The sequence below is a fragment of the Danio rerio genome, chromosome 16 (assembly GCF_049306965.1).
Source record: "Danio rerio strain Tuebingen ecotype United States chromosome 16, GRCz12tu, whole genome shotgun sequence".
Classification (NCBI taxonomy): Eukaryota; Metazoa; Chordata; class Actinopteri; order Cypriniformes; family Danionidae; genus Danio; species Danio rerio.
In genome coordinates, this window is record NC_133191.1 from 50,779,811 (window position 1) to 50,799,459 (window position 19,649).

The 19,649-nt window shown below is 35.3% G+C and overlaps 1 protein-coding gene across 1 annotated transcript in view; it reads left to right on the forward strand.

Moving 5' to 3' along the window:
- The window catches only part of nr2f5 (nuclear receptor subfamily 2, group F, member 5), a 33,170-nt gene extending 15,587 nt beyond the window's left edge, over positions 1-17,583 (forward strand). The window contains 3 exon segments of the mRNA NM_131186.1: positions 10,825-11,105; positions 12,608-12,854; positions 16,051-17,583. Coding sequence (NP_571261.1) covers positions 10,825-11,105; positions 12,608-12,854; positions 16,051-16,367 — 845 coding nt within the window. The 3' untranslated portion in view covers positions 16,368-17,583.
- Positions 17,584-19,649: the final 2,066 nt, after the last annotated feature.

Consider the following 19,649-nt stretch of genomic DNA (forward strand, 5'->3'; position numbering starts at 1 on the left):
TTAATAATGAGTCATTAATTATGTGTGTCTATAGATAAAACCGTCAATCATTCAAGATTTACTTTAGACAAACCCAGATAACTCATAAGCCAATGATTACAACTATAATACATTTTCTTTTCTTCTAAACACTTTTTGATATACAACAGAAAAAAAGTACACATCCACAAAATCACTTAAGTTTCAGGTCAAAACATTCATATTTTTCTCTGCAGAAATATAACAGTCAATATAGAGAAACACATAAGGAAAACATATTCACAGTTTATAATAAATATATTTATAGCGCTTCACTTTTTCCACATTTTTTTATGTTACAGTCTTATTCCAAAATGGATTAAATGAATTAATTTCCTCAATTCTACACACAATACCCCATAATAACAATGTGAAAAAAGAGATTTTGAAATTGTTGCAAATTTATAAAAAAAAAAAAAATCTGAAAAATCACATGTACAGAAGTATTCACAGCCTTTGCTCAATACTTTGTTGATGCACCTTTAGCAGCAATTACTGCCTCAAGTCTTTTTGAATATGATGCCACAAGCTTGGCACACCTGTCTTTGGGAATTTTTGCCCATTCCTCTTTGCAGTACCTCTCAAGCTCCATCAGGTTGGATGGGAAGAAATGGTGTACAGCCATTTTCAGATCTCTCCAGAGATGTTCAATAGGATTGAGTCTGGGCTCTGGCTGGGCCACTTAAGGACATTCACCGAATTGTTGTGAAGCCACTCCAGACAGGGTGACCATCAGGTCATTGATCACCTCCCTAAGTAAGGCCCTTCTCCTAGATGGCTGACTAGCTCCAGCTCTAGTCCTGGTGGTTCCAAACATCTTCCACTTACGGATGATGAAGGCCACTGTGCGTATTGTGCTTAACTATCAGAGCAGCAGAAATTTTCCTGTAACCTTCTCCAGCCTTGTGCCTCGATACAATCCTGTCTCGGAGGTCTACAGACAATTCCTTTGTCTTCATGCTTGGTTTGTGCTTTGACATGCACTGTCAATCCTGGGACCTTATATAGACAGGTGTATGCCTTTTCAAATCATGTTCAAACAACTGAATTTACCACAGGTGAACTCCAATTAAGCTGCTGAAACATCTCAAGAATGATCAGAATGTACCTGAGCTCAATTTAGAGCTTCATGCCAAAGGCTGTAAATACTTCTGTACATGTGATTTTTCAGCTTTTTTATTTTGAAAAGATTTGCAACAATTCTAAAAACCTGTTTTCACATTGTCATTAAGGGGTATTGTGTGTAGATTTTTGAGAAAATAAATGAATGTAATCCATTTTAGAATAAGGCTGCAACATGAAAAATGTTTAGAAATGAATTGCTACCCGCTTTTTTTTTTATAAATCTCAATGTGACCACAACATTACACTGCTGTAAAAATGACAAAGAATGATAGAAACATTTTTTGATTCATAGCTTGTTTCTGAAGTATCTTATTTTGTCATATTTTAGTCTGAGTTGCTCTAATTGTAATGTCTGCACCCAAGATACGTTAAAACTAAACAAACAAAAAACCCCGCCAATTCAGAGATTCTAGGCATTTTTCAGTCTGCTGTAAAGAAAACATTTTTCAGTAAAGAAAACATCCAAAATACATATTTTGTTTTTATTTTAGCACTTTATCAACTTGTGTCTGTACGTTTCAATTACAACACACTTTTTTAAAGTCGGATTTTCCCCCCGTTCACCTGCTGTGTCTTGCCCTTAGTGCAGAAATGTGGCCAAACACCTTAATGTCACACGTTTCTGCTCAGCAAATATTGCACACCTGATCCGCCCTCCTCCTCTTTTTATGGTATGCTGGAGCTTTAACCTGTTTCAGGACTGAACCAAAAACAGTGAGCGAAAGCAAAGCAGAAACAGGAAAGTTGAGCTGCCGTAACTTTTGACCTCTGAGTGTTAATCCTCCAGCACACGTGACGCACGTTCACTTATTGATTGATCAGAGAATCCTCATCAGAATGCGGTTCAGCAGAACGCAGCTCTGACTGTGTGTTCACTGCTATGTGTGTCTGAGTTTACTCATATAAACCAGAGTACATCCCCAAATCCATGCTCCCCCATTGTCTTTCATTGTTCACACAAACAGGAAGGTTCGATCTCTAACTCTAGGCTACATTTCTGTGATCAAATGTACATCAACTTTGTGAGTTTTAACACTTAACATGACCTGTTTTCTATTTGAGTTGTAAACAGAAATTAGCTCATATTATGAATATCAATAATAAACAATAACGGTTTATTCTTAATTATTAATATTCCGGCTTAACCTTCGGTCAGTTTGGTTAAACAAATATATAATTGTATCTGATCCCGCAGCTCGGCCGAGCGGACTCTCAGATTATGAATATTAATGATCAACAATAATGAATTATTCTTAATCATTAACAATCTGGATTAATTTATTGTTAATTTGACCAAATAAACATAACCAGAACCGCCGCTCTTCCGAGCGGACACGGTAATAATCCATTCATTTAGAAAAGGGAATTATTACTACTTCTTGTGAAGTAGATTAATCATTCATAAGTTTTAATTAACTTATAACAGCTAGTCAGGGGAATCTGTCTTTCAGTTACTTTTTCTGTGAGGCAAACAATACAATTAATTTGATTATAATGGGATTTGTAGCGTACAGTCCATAGATAAAATTACTTATTGATTTTATTAAGGAGTCTCTGGTGTGGGTCAGAATTACTAAATTTGAATTCTTTTTATCCCAATTCTGTTTAACAGAGATTTTTTCAGCACATTTCTAAACATAATAGTTTTAATAACTAAAATTTTTTAATAACTTTAAAATTTCTAATAGCTTGTTTATTTTATCTTTGCCATGATGACAGTAATAAAATATATTATTACATATTTTTCAAGATACTAGTATTCAGGCTTCACTAGATTAAGTTAGGCTAATTAGGCAAGTTATTGTATACAATGGTTTGTTCTGTAGACAATCGAAAACAAATATTGCTTAAGGCGGCTGATAATATTGATCTTAAATTGATTTAAAATAAACTGCTTTTATTCTAGCAGAAACAAAACAAATAAGACTTTCTACAGAATAAAAATGTTTAAGGAAATCTCCTTAATTCCTTAAAGATTACTTGAGAAATATTTAAAGAATTAAAGAATAAATAATACAAAGGAGGGCTAATAAATATTTTTGTTTTTTGGTTTGTTTTTTATTCTCTTGTTTTCAGCAAAGATGCATTGAATTCATAAAAAGTCAAAGTAAAGATTTAAACTTTTGTTACAAAAAATATGTAAAATAATTTAGAATTCATTTATTTATTCATTTTCTTTTCGATTTCTTTTTGTCCCTTTTTAAATGAGAGGTCACCACAGCGGAATGAACCGCCAACTTAATCAGTATATGTTTTACACAACGTATGCCCTTCCAGCTGCAACCCCTTCGATCTGAAATTTTTCAGAACTACACTCGAAAACCAAGAGGTACGAAAATTTCCCAGAATACAGTCTCGTGGCTGGGATTTAGCTTTTAACAGTGTCTGCTATAATGTTCATATTGTTTTTGTGTTTACATTGATAAATATGGCCACTGTGTAAATGCACAGTATAGTTATGATCTTATTGCCACAATATATCGTTATGATAACATAATATATGTCTTCAGTGATTTCCTGAAGATAAATACCTTTACTGGAATAACTACAGCAGTCACGATTGTCTGATCTCATATGAAGTAAGAGATCGTGATGAGGTATGCAGGTGTCCTATTTCTTAGGGGTAAATTTTGAAGACCTTCCCCTTCACACTCTGTTTCAAGGGGAAGGGGTAGAGGTACAAAAATAGAATTGGGATTGGGCCTGTAAATGTGGAAAACTAAAAATAGCAAAAGTCTGTCACTTTTTTGTTGTAAATTTTGTCGTTTATATTCCTTCCTGCTAATGTTTATTATGAGCCCTGATCTTGTGTGATTATGGCAAGTGGCGTATTATTATTGGTCTTAGTGGGCGTGTCTCCTGCTGGACGGCCTAATGTCATTGGTGGAGATCCTGACATAACGACCGACAGTGTGTCTACCCAGCAGGCAAACAATGTTATAAGATGTTAATATGAGGTTAGAATTAAGTCGTGACGTCACGTGACCAAAATTCAATGTCTAGCCAGCATCTAAGGATAACACTATTTTGACGTCCAATAATGAGGTCAAATGACGTTGATATTTGGTTGATTTTAGGTTGCGTTGAAAATTGACCAAAATCCAACGTCGAGCCAACATTTGAAACCAACGTCATATTGATGTCAAATATCGACATTTATTTATCAGGTATGGCAATCAAAATCCAGTGTCAGATAGATGTTATAGTGGTAACGTCCTCACAACGTCATGCTATAACATCATTAGATATTGATATTTGGTCGATTTTAGTTTGGATGCTAAACATTGACGTCAACCTGATTTTCATTTCCAAACACAATGCAACATCCCTATGATGCTGGGGTACATTGTCAATCTGACATCATGTTGACGTCCTGTGCCTGCTGGGTATATCATTGTTTATAATTTCAAACTGCAATCAGTTCATTTATTGTAGAAGTCGAAGGTCTTACTTGTGATTAGTATATATTACAATTATATTTAACTTATTCATATCCTTTAAAAAACTCAAATAATTGCAACTACTATTATCAATATTTTTTACATATGTGCTGTGACTAAATTTAAAACATTTCATAATGTATGAGAAGATATTTTATTTGATTAAACTTACATCGAATCATTTTAAAAAGCATACATTTCATATATGCAGTAAATGTACAGTAAATTTATGATATGATCCTATTTTTAAAGAAATTAATTAAAATCATAATACCATGTTTAGGTATTTTTAGGTGATATTATTAATACATTGAGTCTAAAAAAGCTAAATAATTTAATAATTTACAATAACTTTATTACTGTATTTTTGTATTAATTGTAGTATTACACTGCACATAAAATCAACTAATAATTCACAAATACTGTACACACATGCATATATAGATTTTTTTCTCTCATATTTTTCAAATATGTTCCATATGATGTTTTACAGAGCAAGGAATTTTTCACAGTATTTCCCATAATATTTTTTTCTTCTGGAGAAAGTCTTATTTGATTTATTTCTGCTATAAAAAAAGGAGATTTTAATACTTTTAATCAATTTTAAAGGTCAATATTAGAGCTGGGAAATATGACAATAATGCAATCTCAATAATTATTTTCTATATTGAATAATAACGATATATACATTTATATTATTAGCCTCCCTGTTTATTTTTTTCCCAATTTCTGTTTAATGGAGAGAAGATTTCTTCAACACATTTCTAAACACAATAGTTTTAATAACTATTCTCTAATAACTGATTTATTTTATCTTTGCCGTGATGACAGTAAATAATATTTTACTACATATTTTTCAAGACACTTATATAGCTTAACTAGGTTAATTAGGTTAACTAGGCAGGATTTTGTATATTAATGGTTTGTTCCGTTGACTATCGAAAAATAATATAGCTTAAAGGGGCTAACCTTAAAATGTGTATTTAAAAGTTAAAAACTGCTTTTATTCTTGCTGAAATAAAGCAAATAAGACTTTCTCCAGAAGTCAAAATATTATCAGACATACTGTGAAAATTTGGGAAATATTTTAAAACGAAAAAAAATTCAAAGGGGAGCTAATAATTCTGACTTCAACTGTGTGTATATATATATAACTTATTTCGATATAAGTTGTGAATGCTTCCAGATTTAAGAGTTCCCAAACAATGACTGAAGCCACAAACATTACAGAGACCAATACGTGGCATAACATATTTTCTGCCAATAAATTTTCGGTGCCCAAAAATTCAGTATATCCCTAATATCTACACACTTTTCGATTCCCATTGTTGCACATTTCTGCTGTATGATTGGCTCTTAGAATAGTATAGAGTAAAAAAGTCCATAGCTTATCAATGTTATTGACATAAATTTGATCACGATTCGATATATTATCCCTTATCGGCCCAGCCCTAGTCAATATAACTAGCCCCCTTAATGCTATGTCCCCTTTAGAAAGCATTTCCAAATATATCATACAAACATATTTGAACTAAATGACTATAATATAACTATATAAACACAAACAGGCCTGTCACACACTTCTGCTCTGTCATTTGTGAGAGCCAACCAAGATAAACGTGACACTTACATGAAACTCTATTACGTTTAAGATATCTCAGCGCAATGATATTTTCCTGTGGGGTTTTGCTCCGTGTTTGTCTGTTCATTTCATGCTCGCTCTGGTTTATGGTAGATGGAGTTATTGGCCAGACAGCGGGACAGTAAAACAGGTGTTTCCCAAATGGTCAGTGAGCCTCATGGGTGCAGGAATGGCCCCTGTTTTGCCATTCGCCTCTGGATGAACCATTTGTTTGAGGAAGTGTGAAAGAGCTCATTTCAGCCACTCACTCATTACTCACTGACAAACGCCGTTCTCTGATGCCTTTCTCAGATGCTGAAACTACAGCACACATTAAAACTCAGCTTCATCCATTTGCTAGTAAACACACTTTATATATTAGCTATTCTCAAGCAGCTTGGTTATTCATGATTCTTCATTCATTTTCCTTCGCCTTATTTATCAGGAGTAGCCACAGTGGAATGAACCACCAACTATCCCGGCATTTACACAGTCCAACTAACCCTTCCAGCTGCAACCCAGTACTGAGAAACACATTATACACTCTCACAGTCACACACACTTATACACTACAGACAATTTAGTTTAATCAATTCACTTATAGCGCATGTGTTTGGACTGTAGGAAAACTGGAGCACTCGGAGGAAACCCACACCAACACAGGGAGAACATACAAACTTCACATAGAAATCAACTGGCCCAGCCGGAAGCTTAGTCTATTAAAATGTATTATTTATTATTATAATAATTGATTTAATTTCATTGATTTAAAATAAAGTTTTGCTTTTAATTTAATTTAATAACAAGATGCTTGAATATGGCAAAACAAAACAAAATTAAATTAAATCAAGCAATACTATGATGACTTCTGAAAAACTCACCGTGAGCCTAAAAACTAATTTGTTGTCAAATAAAGAAATCTTTGTACTTTTTTGTGTGATTAAATTTATCAATACTTAGGTTATTTCAGCAAAACTCACAGCAAGCATAAACACTAGTGTGTTGTCATATTGCAAATGAATTTTTTTTGTTCTTGTTTGTGTCACTAGAAGACATTTATCGACATCTAGACGATTTCTAAAAAATTCACAGTAAGCATAAAAATTCATTTGTTGTCAAATTCAAATGTTTGTACTATTTTTTCATTTCTCAACACTTTGACGACTTCCGAAAAACTCAGAGAGCATAAGAACTCATTTGTTATCAAATAAATTATAATTTTTTTGTCACTAAAACACATTAAGCAATACTTTAATGACTTCTGAAAAATTCATAGGGAACATAAAAACTCATTTGTTGTCAAATTTCAAATAAATTATTTTTGCTTACTAGAAAACATTTATTAATACTTTGGTTAATCCAGCAAAACTCATAGCGAGTTTTTTTTTTTTTTTTTGGTCACTATAACACATTTTTCAATACTTAATCCAATATTTGTAGTCAAATTTAAAAATTAATTATTTTTGTCCTTTTTTTAAAACACCTTTATCAATAATTTGGTTAATTCAGCAAAACTTACAGCAAGCGTAGGAATTAATTTGTTGTCAAATTCCAAACAGTCGACATCGCCTGGCTTTTAACCATTACGTAAATAAAATAAAACTTATATGAAAGACTATAAAATTAAATCAAATATTTATATACTAATATACAATGAAGCTGTATGTACACTATTAAATAAATACTAAAAATAGTCTAGATAATATATATTAGTGCTGGGCAAAAATTATTTGCAATTAATCGCAAACAAAATAAAAATTTGTTTAGAAAATTGAATGTGTGTACTGTATATAATTTGTACAATACACACTTGCATGCATATATTTGAGAAAAAAAAAAATACACAAACACATACACTTCATCATATACGAGTACACCCCCACAAATCTTTCATTTAAATGAATATTTTCTATAGGATGCTTTACAATATTATATTTCTGCATATACATTAGATTAGGGAGTTCTGAAGCCAAATCTGGAGCTTATCTAACAAAATAACTTACAATAATGGTTCAAAAATTAGTAGCCCAAATTTTTATGTTAGGGAAAAATATTAAATACAAATTTTAGAAAATATCAAAAATCAAGAGAAACACAAATATATACAATTTTGCTGAAATATTTTGCATTAATTTTACTTTTTGTCTTTCCATTTCTAAATATGTTCTGTGACTAAAATATTATTTTAATAAATATATCTATTTAATAAATCTAGTTTGTTCAAATGCATATATATATATATATATTACCCATATTCACTAAAAAACAGATAAAAATATTCATTTTCAAAATGGGGTGTTCTCAACTATGCTCAGCACTATATATATATATATATATATATATATATATATATATATATATATATATATATATATATATATATATATATATATATATATACATATATATATATATATATATATACATATATATATATATACACATATATATATATATATATATATATATATATATATATATATATATATATATATATATATATATATACATTTAAATATAAAACAAAATAGTTAAAACACACACACACACACACACACACACACACACACACACACATATATATATATATATATATATATATATATATATATATATATATATATATATATATATATTAGGGATGTAACGGTATCAGAATTTCACGGTACGGTAATACCTCGGTATGAATGTCACGGTACGGTATTTATTGAATCATTTACAGGAAAAAACAAAACTTATGAAAATACTCCAAAAAAGTGCCAAAAGTGTCAATGACATACAAATTAGCCATCTATCTGTAAGCTTTGAAACAGGAACTTCAATTTTAATAACAAAAAATTATTAAACCATGTAAAAAAATAAAGTTTCAATTTAGTATTGTTAAAAACTCATCACATTTAACATTTAATCACTCACTTAGATAGAGATGGGTTTAAAGGAAAATTATCATATAACTATAATCTGGTAAAAGCTGGTATCTCTGGGTATTTACAATGTCCCCTGCAACAGAAAAAAACCCTCTCATTTGGGACTGAGGATTCTGGGACAAGAGAGATATGACTTGGCCCATGTTGACAGCAGTGGGTAACGTTGTGCATTGTCTTTCCCCCACTTGAGAGGACAAACCATGAGTGAGATAGAGATCTCTTTGCGGTACAAGTCAATGTCTGCATCAATCTGAACAGTGTGCTGTTTCTGCAGTCCCCATGACTGTTATTAGTCGTATTCCCCAACTTGCAGGCACGTGCACACATAGGGCTCAACCTGTGCAGTGCACATGCCCTTTTTAGTCTTGGATAGAAAATGCCCTTCCAAAACGATCAAAAGTGCCCCCGCGACGCGACACAACCTCCGTCCAGTCCAGCCCTTCAGTAGGCGCGCGATAACACCTCTCTTGAGTATGCGCGCTCAACCCCCCCTCGGCGCTTTACAATACGCGCGCCACAACACAGCTGATCAGAACGCGCGCGACAGCACCGCTATTCAGCACGCGCGCGGCGACAACACCCGCTTTAGGTTCGATCATTTCCATCTTTTTTTCATCTCCGCTACTAGCAGCACACTCCATTTCCGCATTACTGGATCTGTAGCGACAACAGACCGCAAAGGATTATGGCCACGCCGGGGCTGATGGGAAATGAAGTTTCAGCTACCTCCCGTTCGCTTCATTCGCCTGAGCAAATTTTCTCAGAAGACCTATAGTTTTACCGAGTCATGCGACTTCGGTAATATCGAAAAAATTTAATATTGCGGTATGACGGTATTTACAATACCGTTACATCCCTAATATATATATATATATATATATATATATATATATATATATATATATATATATATATATATATATATATATATATATATATATATATATATTATGTCAAAATAAACTTTTATTGTGGATGCAACAAATATACTAAATATTAATAAATATACGACACATATACTGTACATACAATAATTATATATATTATTTTTAATTTTATTATTTATCTATTTATTTATTACATCTTATTAAATAGAGTATAAAACTTGCAAAATTACATACAAAATATACAAAACCTGAACTAAAGTGTGCATCATTTTTTGCCGTTTTGACAAAAGTCGTCCATGAATGCATGATGTGCCAATTTTATTCAATATTTTCTAATTTCGACAAAGCTACTGTATCAATTGACATGTTTAAAAACTTTTTTGGTCTTGACTAAATGGTCAAACTTGAGTTCAAAACAATAAAATAATACAAAACTGAAATAAAACCAACCACAGATGATTCCTACTGTAGCTGAAGATACATACAGTGTCATGCCTGAGCAGAAGCAGGAGCTTGTATTTGATAGCTTGACAGACGAAAAAAAAAACAAACAATTACTCAATGCTACGTGTTTTTGGTGTTTTAGTTCACTGTTTATTATACGACCAACTATTTTGGTGGACTGAAAATCTTTGCTGATGTTGTGAAAGAATGAGCTGATTTGACTCAAATATGAAGTGCTTTGATCGCTACAGTGTGAAGAGTTTGGCAATAATCACAGAAGTATTGAGAAATATGCTCTAGTGATTTCAGAAAAGACTGTAACATCCATCACTAACAGCTCTTCTTGTTTTCTCTTTTCGCAGCTGTCCAGAGGGGTCGAATGTCCAACTCTCAGTCAAGTCCAGGACAGTACCTGAGCAATGGAAGTGACCCGTATAATGGTCAGCCGTACCTGTCCGGCTTCATCTCTCTGCTCTTACGGGCTGAACCGTACCCCACGTCCCGCTATGGAGCCCAATGTATGCAGTCGAATAACCTGATGGGCATCGAGAACATATGCGAACTGGCTGCACGTCTGCTGTTCAGCGCTGTGGAGTGGGCCAAAAATATACCTTTCTTTCCAGACCTGCAGCTTATGGATCAGGTAAAGCAACATTTCAGAGCTTCTAAGTCGTTTTCATTGATTATTGATTAAATGTTATAATTTGTACTTATAATTTTGTGTTTTATTTATTGTATTTAAAAATTTATTTTAAATGTTTATTTTGTTATTATTTTTTATTTAGATATGTTCTAGCAGCCTGGTTATGTGAAATAGTAAAATAATCATTTATTTAATTTTATAGTTTTAAAATAAAGTTTTAATTTAATGTAATTACCAAGCTGCTTGAATATGCAAAATAAAATAAAATATCATTAATTTAAATTTTGTCGGCTTGTAAAAATATTAAAATAATCATTTATTCAATTTTATAGTTTTAAAATAAAGTTTTGATTTTGATTTAATTTAATTACCAAGCTGCTTGAATATGGCAAAACTTAATTAAATTAATACATTTAAATAATTTTTTTTATTTAATATGGCAAACTTAAACTGAATCCCACATAATAGTAGTTAAATACAATGTTGCCATATTCAAGCTGCTATATTATTTATATAAGTCATATTATTTTAATATATAAATCCTTTTTTTCATTTTACATTTTTTAATGAACAACTTTTTATATTTTTATTGTAGTGCTTTATTTCACCATGCTCAAACAGCTTGGTTTCATAATAATGTATTATTAAGTATTTATTTAGATAACTTTTATATATTAATTTATTGCTGTTTTAACAAAAGTTAAGGTTGAAGTTAAGCTAAGTTAAGATAACGTCAAATTAATTTAAAGTTTGGTTAAAATAAAGTTAAGCTAAGATAAAGTTAGTTAAGTTAAATTAAGTTAAGAATAAAGTTAAAGTTAAGTTAAAGATAAGATAAATTTAAGTTAAAGATAAAGTAAACAAAGTTAAAGTTAAGTTAAAGAAAAAGTAAAAGTTGAGTTAAATGTAAAGTTTAATTTATGTCAAAGTTAAGGTAATTTAAGTTAAGTTAAGTTAAAGTTGTAAGAAAGCCTTGCAACATCAACCAGGAAAAAAATAACTTATTTGGAAAATGATACATTAATATACTGTTTATGGTAATGCAAACAGCTTATTAAAAATATAGCAATAAAGTATAACAGTGATTTTACCATGGATGGGGTAAACCAACTAAACACACATGATGTGAATGTAAAAAAACTTGAGTGGTTTATTCCTATAAAAGTTGGCAGTGATAAAACAAATGTTTTGAATTTAAATTGCTGTATAGTATACCAAAGAAATCTTGCTGTGGTAATTTTTTAGTTGATTCAAATTAACATTTCTAGTAATCTCAACTTACATCATTCAATTTAACTAAAATATTAAGTTAAAATATTAACTTTTTACAACTAAAAAATTGTTTTTATGGAAACCTGGTTAGTCTATTAAAATAAGTTAAGCAAAATAAAAATATTTGTTGTCTTGACTTTTTGTCATTATTTTTTCAAAGTGCATTTTAATATTTGCTTCTACTGATAATATTTGAATGAGCTGAAAACGCGTGTGTTGTTTTTGTGTAGGTGGCGCTGTTACGCATGTCGTGGAGTGAGCTGTTTGTTCTAAATGCTGCTCAGTGCTCAATGCCTCTGCATGTAGCGCCCCTGCTGGCCGCCGCTGGACTACACGCGTCCCCCATGTCTGCCGAGCGTGTGGTGGCCTTCATGGACCATATACGAGTCTTTCAGGAGCAGGTGGAGAAACTGAAAGCCCTTCAGGTGGACACGGCCGAGTACTCCTGCCTGAAGTCTATCGTACTCTTCACCTCTGGTAAGAAGAACTTAAAATACTACTTCTACCATACTTCTGAAGAAGAGTCGACACTAAATTAGTTTTAAAGATTGTATCTCTACATTGGAGACCTTATGGTTATTTCTTTTATGATATCCAGTTTTTATTTGCCATAGCCAAGGAGGTCCAACCTGATTATGTAACGGAGGCCAGCTAGTAAATGCTGTGCAGGTAAACCTCACTCCTCTGACCTCTAAAGGTGCTCTAGCAACATACGCTAGAGGCCATGGTCTTTAGCCTCCTTTTAAGAGCAACCGACTCCCATGCGGAAGGTCGCCGGTTCGATACCAGCTCGGAGCTGGTTGGGTGGTGTAGGACCGGTGGGGTTACAATTACATAACATACTTTACAACCAAACCGGTGTTATTTCCCAATGAGTACACTATTCATAACAGACAGCACTAAAAATACTTTAGTACAGACCTCCAGACTCGGAGATGTCTTGCAGACTGGTTCAGATCATTTCTGATTTCCTGCTCTACCTGTCAGAAACCCTTTTCCAACCTGCACCTTTCCAAATGGATGGCCGTTTCTCGATTCGTTTTTTTATCACTCAATCCTTCACACTTCCATCTATTATTGAAAGCAGGCGAGCAGCCCCCCCGCCCCACCTCAGCTTCCACCAACATGACTGAATTATGCATGCTGAGTTGCAGCAAGAGGGAATCGCTTCAGTCTGGCCGTGACCTACATAACCTCTGTAGCCAGGGGCATCAATGTGATCCATCCTGCAATTCCAGCCAAAAATCCCACTCCACCCCCTGCCGAGACCCGCCGGCATGAGCTAACAGGGACAGACAAACTCTTGTGGCCCTTTACCTCAGTCCAAACCTCCCATCACCTCGCATCTCCCAACAGGCCACTAATGTCAGCTAGTCGCTACGACGGCCCAACGCAGCCGGGTGGCAGCTCCCAGCGCGTGTTCACACTGTGAAACACAAAGAGAGAAGAGGGGGTTGCCTTTGCCATGCAGCGCCAGTGTGAGGGAAACTGGCGAGGCACGCAAGGCTTGTCAGAGCTGACATTACGCCAGGGACTGACGCATCACTGGCCCCCTTACAAAATGCTCCCTACCGCAACCATAGACGTCTTTATCTAGACTTGCGGGACGTAGACAGAAGTGACGGTTGTGTCCCACTCAGCGGGTCTCCTCGCCCTCATAGAAATATGAAGCAATTAATCTTTTGTTATCAGAACTAAAGCTCAGCGGGATTAAATGTATGCGTACACCAATGATAAATAACAGGACAAAGGGGACGGTGAAGGGGGTTAAAACGCCATCATCTTACAAACTTGGAGAGTCTTTTAGTGTAGAGTCTCTCTGTATGTCTGTATGTACATGTACTAGACAACTTTCTATCAAGCTCTTGAAAATTCTTATGCCCCATTTTCACTGATTGGTACAGCTCTTATGGCCGTTTCCACTGTCAAATTGTACCTAAAAGTGAGCAGTACCATACCACTTTTTGGCTACCCTTTCAGAAGGGTTCCTAGCACAACAAAAGGGTACCAAAAGGCGGAGCCATATGTGCAGCTGAGTGCTATTAAAGAGATACATCACTAGCTTGTGCACAAGCCAGGGCTGCGTCCGAAACTGCCTAATACTCAGTAGGTACTGCATTTGAATTTAAACGTACTATTCGGCTGCTAGAAAAGCACGTTCTATATAGTATGAATGTAAGAAGTATGAATGGAATTTGGACATACTACATCCGCCATTTTGTCATCATCACGTGACCTATCTGCGTCAGTTGCGTCGCTTCACTCCCATTCATGAATTCTCTCACCAGGCATCACGGGACAGAGCAGCGTGCATGGAATGCGCACTTCAGAATCTCTCCGGAAGTTGTCATCCGGGTACTTCTCACATACTAATTTTCGAATTTATAAATTCGGACATACTACTTAGCTGGCATACTGATTTTAGCGTACTGTATAGAATGGAAGTATGTGGTTTCGGACGCAGCTCAGGATAATGAAAACAAAGGAAGCGCCATTTTTAAATACACAACTGAGACATTTCAATGTAATAATATATACATATAATAACAAGCCATGGTCGACCCAAGCTTAAACAAACCTTGTCGTCGTCTTGATGAACAGCCATTAAGCCAAGAAGAAGAGCAGAATCTACCCTGTGCCCTGTAGTTGTTTATAGGGTCATCATTATTATCTATTCCCGCCAACCCTAGACTGGTCGGGACATAACAATGATATATAAAAAATATAGCAATATAAAAAATAAATATATAAAAGTAGAAAGGGTGCATTTTAGGACTTGGGCTCCCATGGCTGAAATTGCTTAGGGCCCCAAAATAACTAAATCCACCCCTGATTAGGACAACATGAAGGAATTAAGTTAACTTAGACATTTTTACAAATTTTAGTAGATTGAACATAAAACTATTAAGTTGCCCCAACAAATTCCCAAAATCTGTTTCAGCTCAATTTGTGTAGTTTCATAAATTTAGAGAAGAGCATGTGATATGATTGACCGCAGCTGGTTATTATCAGATTTTTCCAAATCTAACATAAATATCTCTACTCCTTAACTTTGCTTAGGAAGAATCCCCCCCCCCCCCCCCCCCCAAATCAACCCCTTCTCCTTCCTCCTCATTTCTAAGATCGGGTGACATGGCAGCTCAGTGGTTAGCACTGCTGCCTCACAGCAAGAAGGGTGTTGGTTCAAGTCCTACGTTTCACGTCAAGTTCACGTGGGTTTCCCCCGGGTACTCCGGTTTCCTCCCGCAGTCTAAAGACGTGAGACACAATAAAATTAAATAATAGTAACAGTCACAAGCACAATAATAATGAGCTTCTCCTTGCGAGTATGCACCGGTGGGGTTGGCAGCCTATTCCTAAAGAGCTGTCTTTATTAATCAAGCAATAGGCCAAACGAATCAGGGGAGCTCTCAAGAACTACTTGATCTCGTTTCCCTTAAATGCCCATTGACCAGGAGGGAGCCTTGGGCTCATCTATCTCCGAGCTCAGGGTTCTCTCCCGAGCATGCCAAACCTGCTAATATTGTAAAGCATTTTCTAAGTGTGAACTCCTGAAATATAAGTAGTTTGAACAAGCGACAAACATATTCTTTCAGTGTGCACTAATGTAGCTCTGTGTTTTCCTCCACATGGAGATATTCAATTTGCCATCTGTTTTTACTTTCCACTTTAGATGCCATGGGTCTGTCTGATGTGGCCCATGTGGAGAGCATCCAGGAGAAGTCCCAGTGTGCTCTCGAGGAGTATGTGCGGAACCAGTATCCCAATCAACCCAACCGATTTGGCCGCCTGTTGTTACGGCTTCCCTCCCTGCGCATCGTTTCCTCTCCTGTTATCGAACAGCTGTTCTTTGTGCGGCTGGTAGGCAAAACGCCCATCGAGACCCTGTTACGTGACATGCTGCTTTCCGGCTCCAGCTACAACTGGCCTTACATGCCTGTCCAGAGGGACCGACCCATCTCGATCCATTACAATGAGAACGGGCCCTGATCCCACCCACATAATCCATATCACACCTCTGCCGCCTGCCATGGGGTCATGGCCAATACTGAGAATCTGTAAACAAGTCATGCCCCTTTCTGCCACATCATCACCCACTCACTTATCTGAAGCACCAGCCGTTTGTTCTATCAGTGGGAATGGACAACAGCGTTCATGCAGAAGCCGAACTGTTTCCTGCAGAGGCGTTCTAAGAACGAGGACTGTTTGGCCCAAAGTGCAACGTCCAGTATTGACTCAACCAGAAGCCATTAAAGCTGATGCCAAAATGCTATTAACTGTAGACGGACCTCGAGAACTCCACCACTTGTATTAACGACAGAGTCGAGATTCTGTCTGTATTTGTGTGGTGAAGTTAAATCTCCCAGCAGCTACATTTAGGGTGGACAAGGTTTGTTTTACGTCCCCCCCCCCCCCACCTTTAAACAGGCAGCACTCTTGCAGGAGTCGTTGGAGAGAAAGCCATTGCCAAAGCAGGACAGGCAACTGATCTCTCGGGAGCATTTTGTGGAACTGACAACTGAGGTGACATTTTGTTTGTCTCGTTGATTATTTTGCATTTAGGTGTCTGATGAAGTTGGAAGACTTGAAAGAGGCACTTGAAACCAGCCAGATAACCCTCACTTTCCGTGCTTTTCTCAGCTGCATCCAAATATCCAGCACGTCTAGACAGAATGTTGCCATGCCAAGCACAACACACGTCTTGTAAAATACAGGTGATTATACCCTGTAGAATCAAGAAAAACACTGGGGTAAAAAAAAAAATAGTGTATTCTGGGGAATGTCAGGAAAGGACTGATGTGTCTAAGCCAGCAAAGTCTATGTATAACCAAGGGATAACAATCTCCTTTGACTGTCAGATGTGCTAATTTGGCCCAGGATACCCTAATTCACAAAAAAACTCAAGACCTCAAATATGCCAATAGTCTGCCTTTAATGACCAGGTATATTGTGTAGCATACTGTAGGTTGCGTCAAGTATTTTTGTTACTTTCTTGCTTGTTTGACTGTTTAAACCCCATTGTCACATTTTTTTTTAACATGGCACTACAGCTTTTAAGGCAGCATTTGGATATAAAAGCCATTGGGACCTTTGAAAGCAGGACCTGTTGTATTAGTTCACAGAATATTTCTATCAAAGTATGTTTTTTTCTGTATTTTAGGTTTGGAAAAATGAAATACCGAAATAAAATCTGTCATTCACAGAATTTTTGCTGTCATCTGCTGACTTTTACACCTCGTTTCTCCCTATTATTATTGGGCCACTCCTTCAGAGGTTTTTCCATGGGTGTTTTGGGCAGATAAAAAAAAAATGCACATAAAAAAATCATATATATGCAGCCGTGTAAAGTAACATATGACAAATACTTAAATTACTGTAATTGAATAGTTTTTCCTTCAGGAATTGTAATATACTAAGTAGTTTTAAAAGTGTGTACTTTTACTGTCCCTTGAGTACTTTTTGTGCAGTATCTGTACTTTTACTCCACTACTTTCCTTCAGCCTGCAGTCACTACTTTATTTTGTCTTGTCTATGGGGATCAGAAAAACAGTCCTGTGATTCCTGTCCAATCAAATCACACATAGAAGGTAAATCGCCTCATAATGAACAACGTCAACACATGGGCTATCTATAATTGCTGCAAACTGTTTGGAAGCATTAAAAGTGTTAAAGAAGATGTTCAAAATCTTTACATGCATTGATCCAGAGACTGATAGATGCATGTCAATGACAGATGTTTACTGTTAGATGGCCGAAACGGCCTTAGACACCCAGCAGGCACAAGACGTCAACATGATGTCAGATTGATGTTGTACCCCAACATCATTGGGACTATGCATTTTGTTTTGATATGAAAATCGGGTTGACGTCAGAACTTAACGTCAGGCCTATGTCATTGTCCAACATCCAACCTAAAATCAACTAAATATCAACATCTAATGATGTTAAAGCTTGATGTTGTGTTGGCGTTACCAATATGACGTCTATCAGAGGTTGGATTTTGATTGTCATACCTGACGAATAAATGTCAGTATTTGACGTCAATATGAGGTTTGTTTAAGATATTGCCTCGACATTGGATTTTGGTCACTTTCTAACACAACCTAAAATTAACCAAATATCAACATCATTTGACATCGTTATTGCCCATAAAAATAATGTTGTGCTTAGACGCTGGCTAGCAAAAAACAGAAATGTGCGCACATCTAAATAATCTTGAAGGGAGGTGCTCGATTAGAAATTAAAATTGTAACAAAAGTTTAAAAGAAAATCAGCACGCTGCCACTTTAGCTCTCAAAAAGTCTTTAATATTGTATTATAATATGACAATTATTAATATGATAATAAAGACTTTTTGAGAGCTAAAGTGGCAGTGTGCCGATTTTCTTTTGATCTTTTGCTTAGACACTAGCTAGACATTGAATTTTGGTCACCTGACGTCACAACCTCAATCTAACCTAATATTAATGTCTTACGATGTTGTGTGCCTGTTGGGCAATAACTAAATGCACTACAGAATATTACGTTTACACACCTCCACAAATTACATGTAAATGCATCAACTTTTTACAGCGTAATACTTCGAGTAATATTTACAACAGATACTTTTACTCGCACTTCATTTTTAGGCAAGTAATGATCATTTTACTTAAGGATGATTTTTCAGTACTCTTTCCACCACTGTATATATGTGGCTAATTTAAACAGGTTTTCCCCAGTTATTTGACTTTTTGATAAGCTGCAAATCTTGATGTTTCCCTCACCATATTGACGGTTAAATTCCACTTGACCAAGATGTTTGGTTGTATTTAGATTACACTAAGCATTGCTCTTTGCAGCTCAAATAGTACGTTCAGGATTTATTACAATGTCTAAACGCTCTTTATTTTGGTCATTAACCTGTATTTTTCATGACAGTGCTGGCCATTTCAGAGAACATTTACTGACTGATTATTTTGTGAGCAGTACGCAACCAAGTGCTCACAAAAAATATGGGCTTTCTTAGCATTCTGGATGGGGTTGGTAAAATCATGCACCTAATTAACTAGGAACGATTTAAGTTATAAGTTTTAAAGTAGGTATTTTAGCTTTTATTTCAGAAAAGAGTCTAACCCAACACAATAGGAACTATCAGTGAACAGTTTGAATGAAAGCACATTATCATGGGAACTAGGGGTGCTAAGGGTGTTGCAGTACCCCCTGCCAACAGCTAGGAAATTTAAAGTCCTGAAGGTGTTGAGGCACATTTATGTGTCGAGTGATCACCATGCC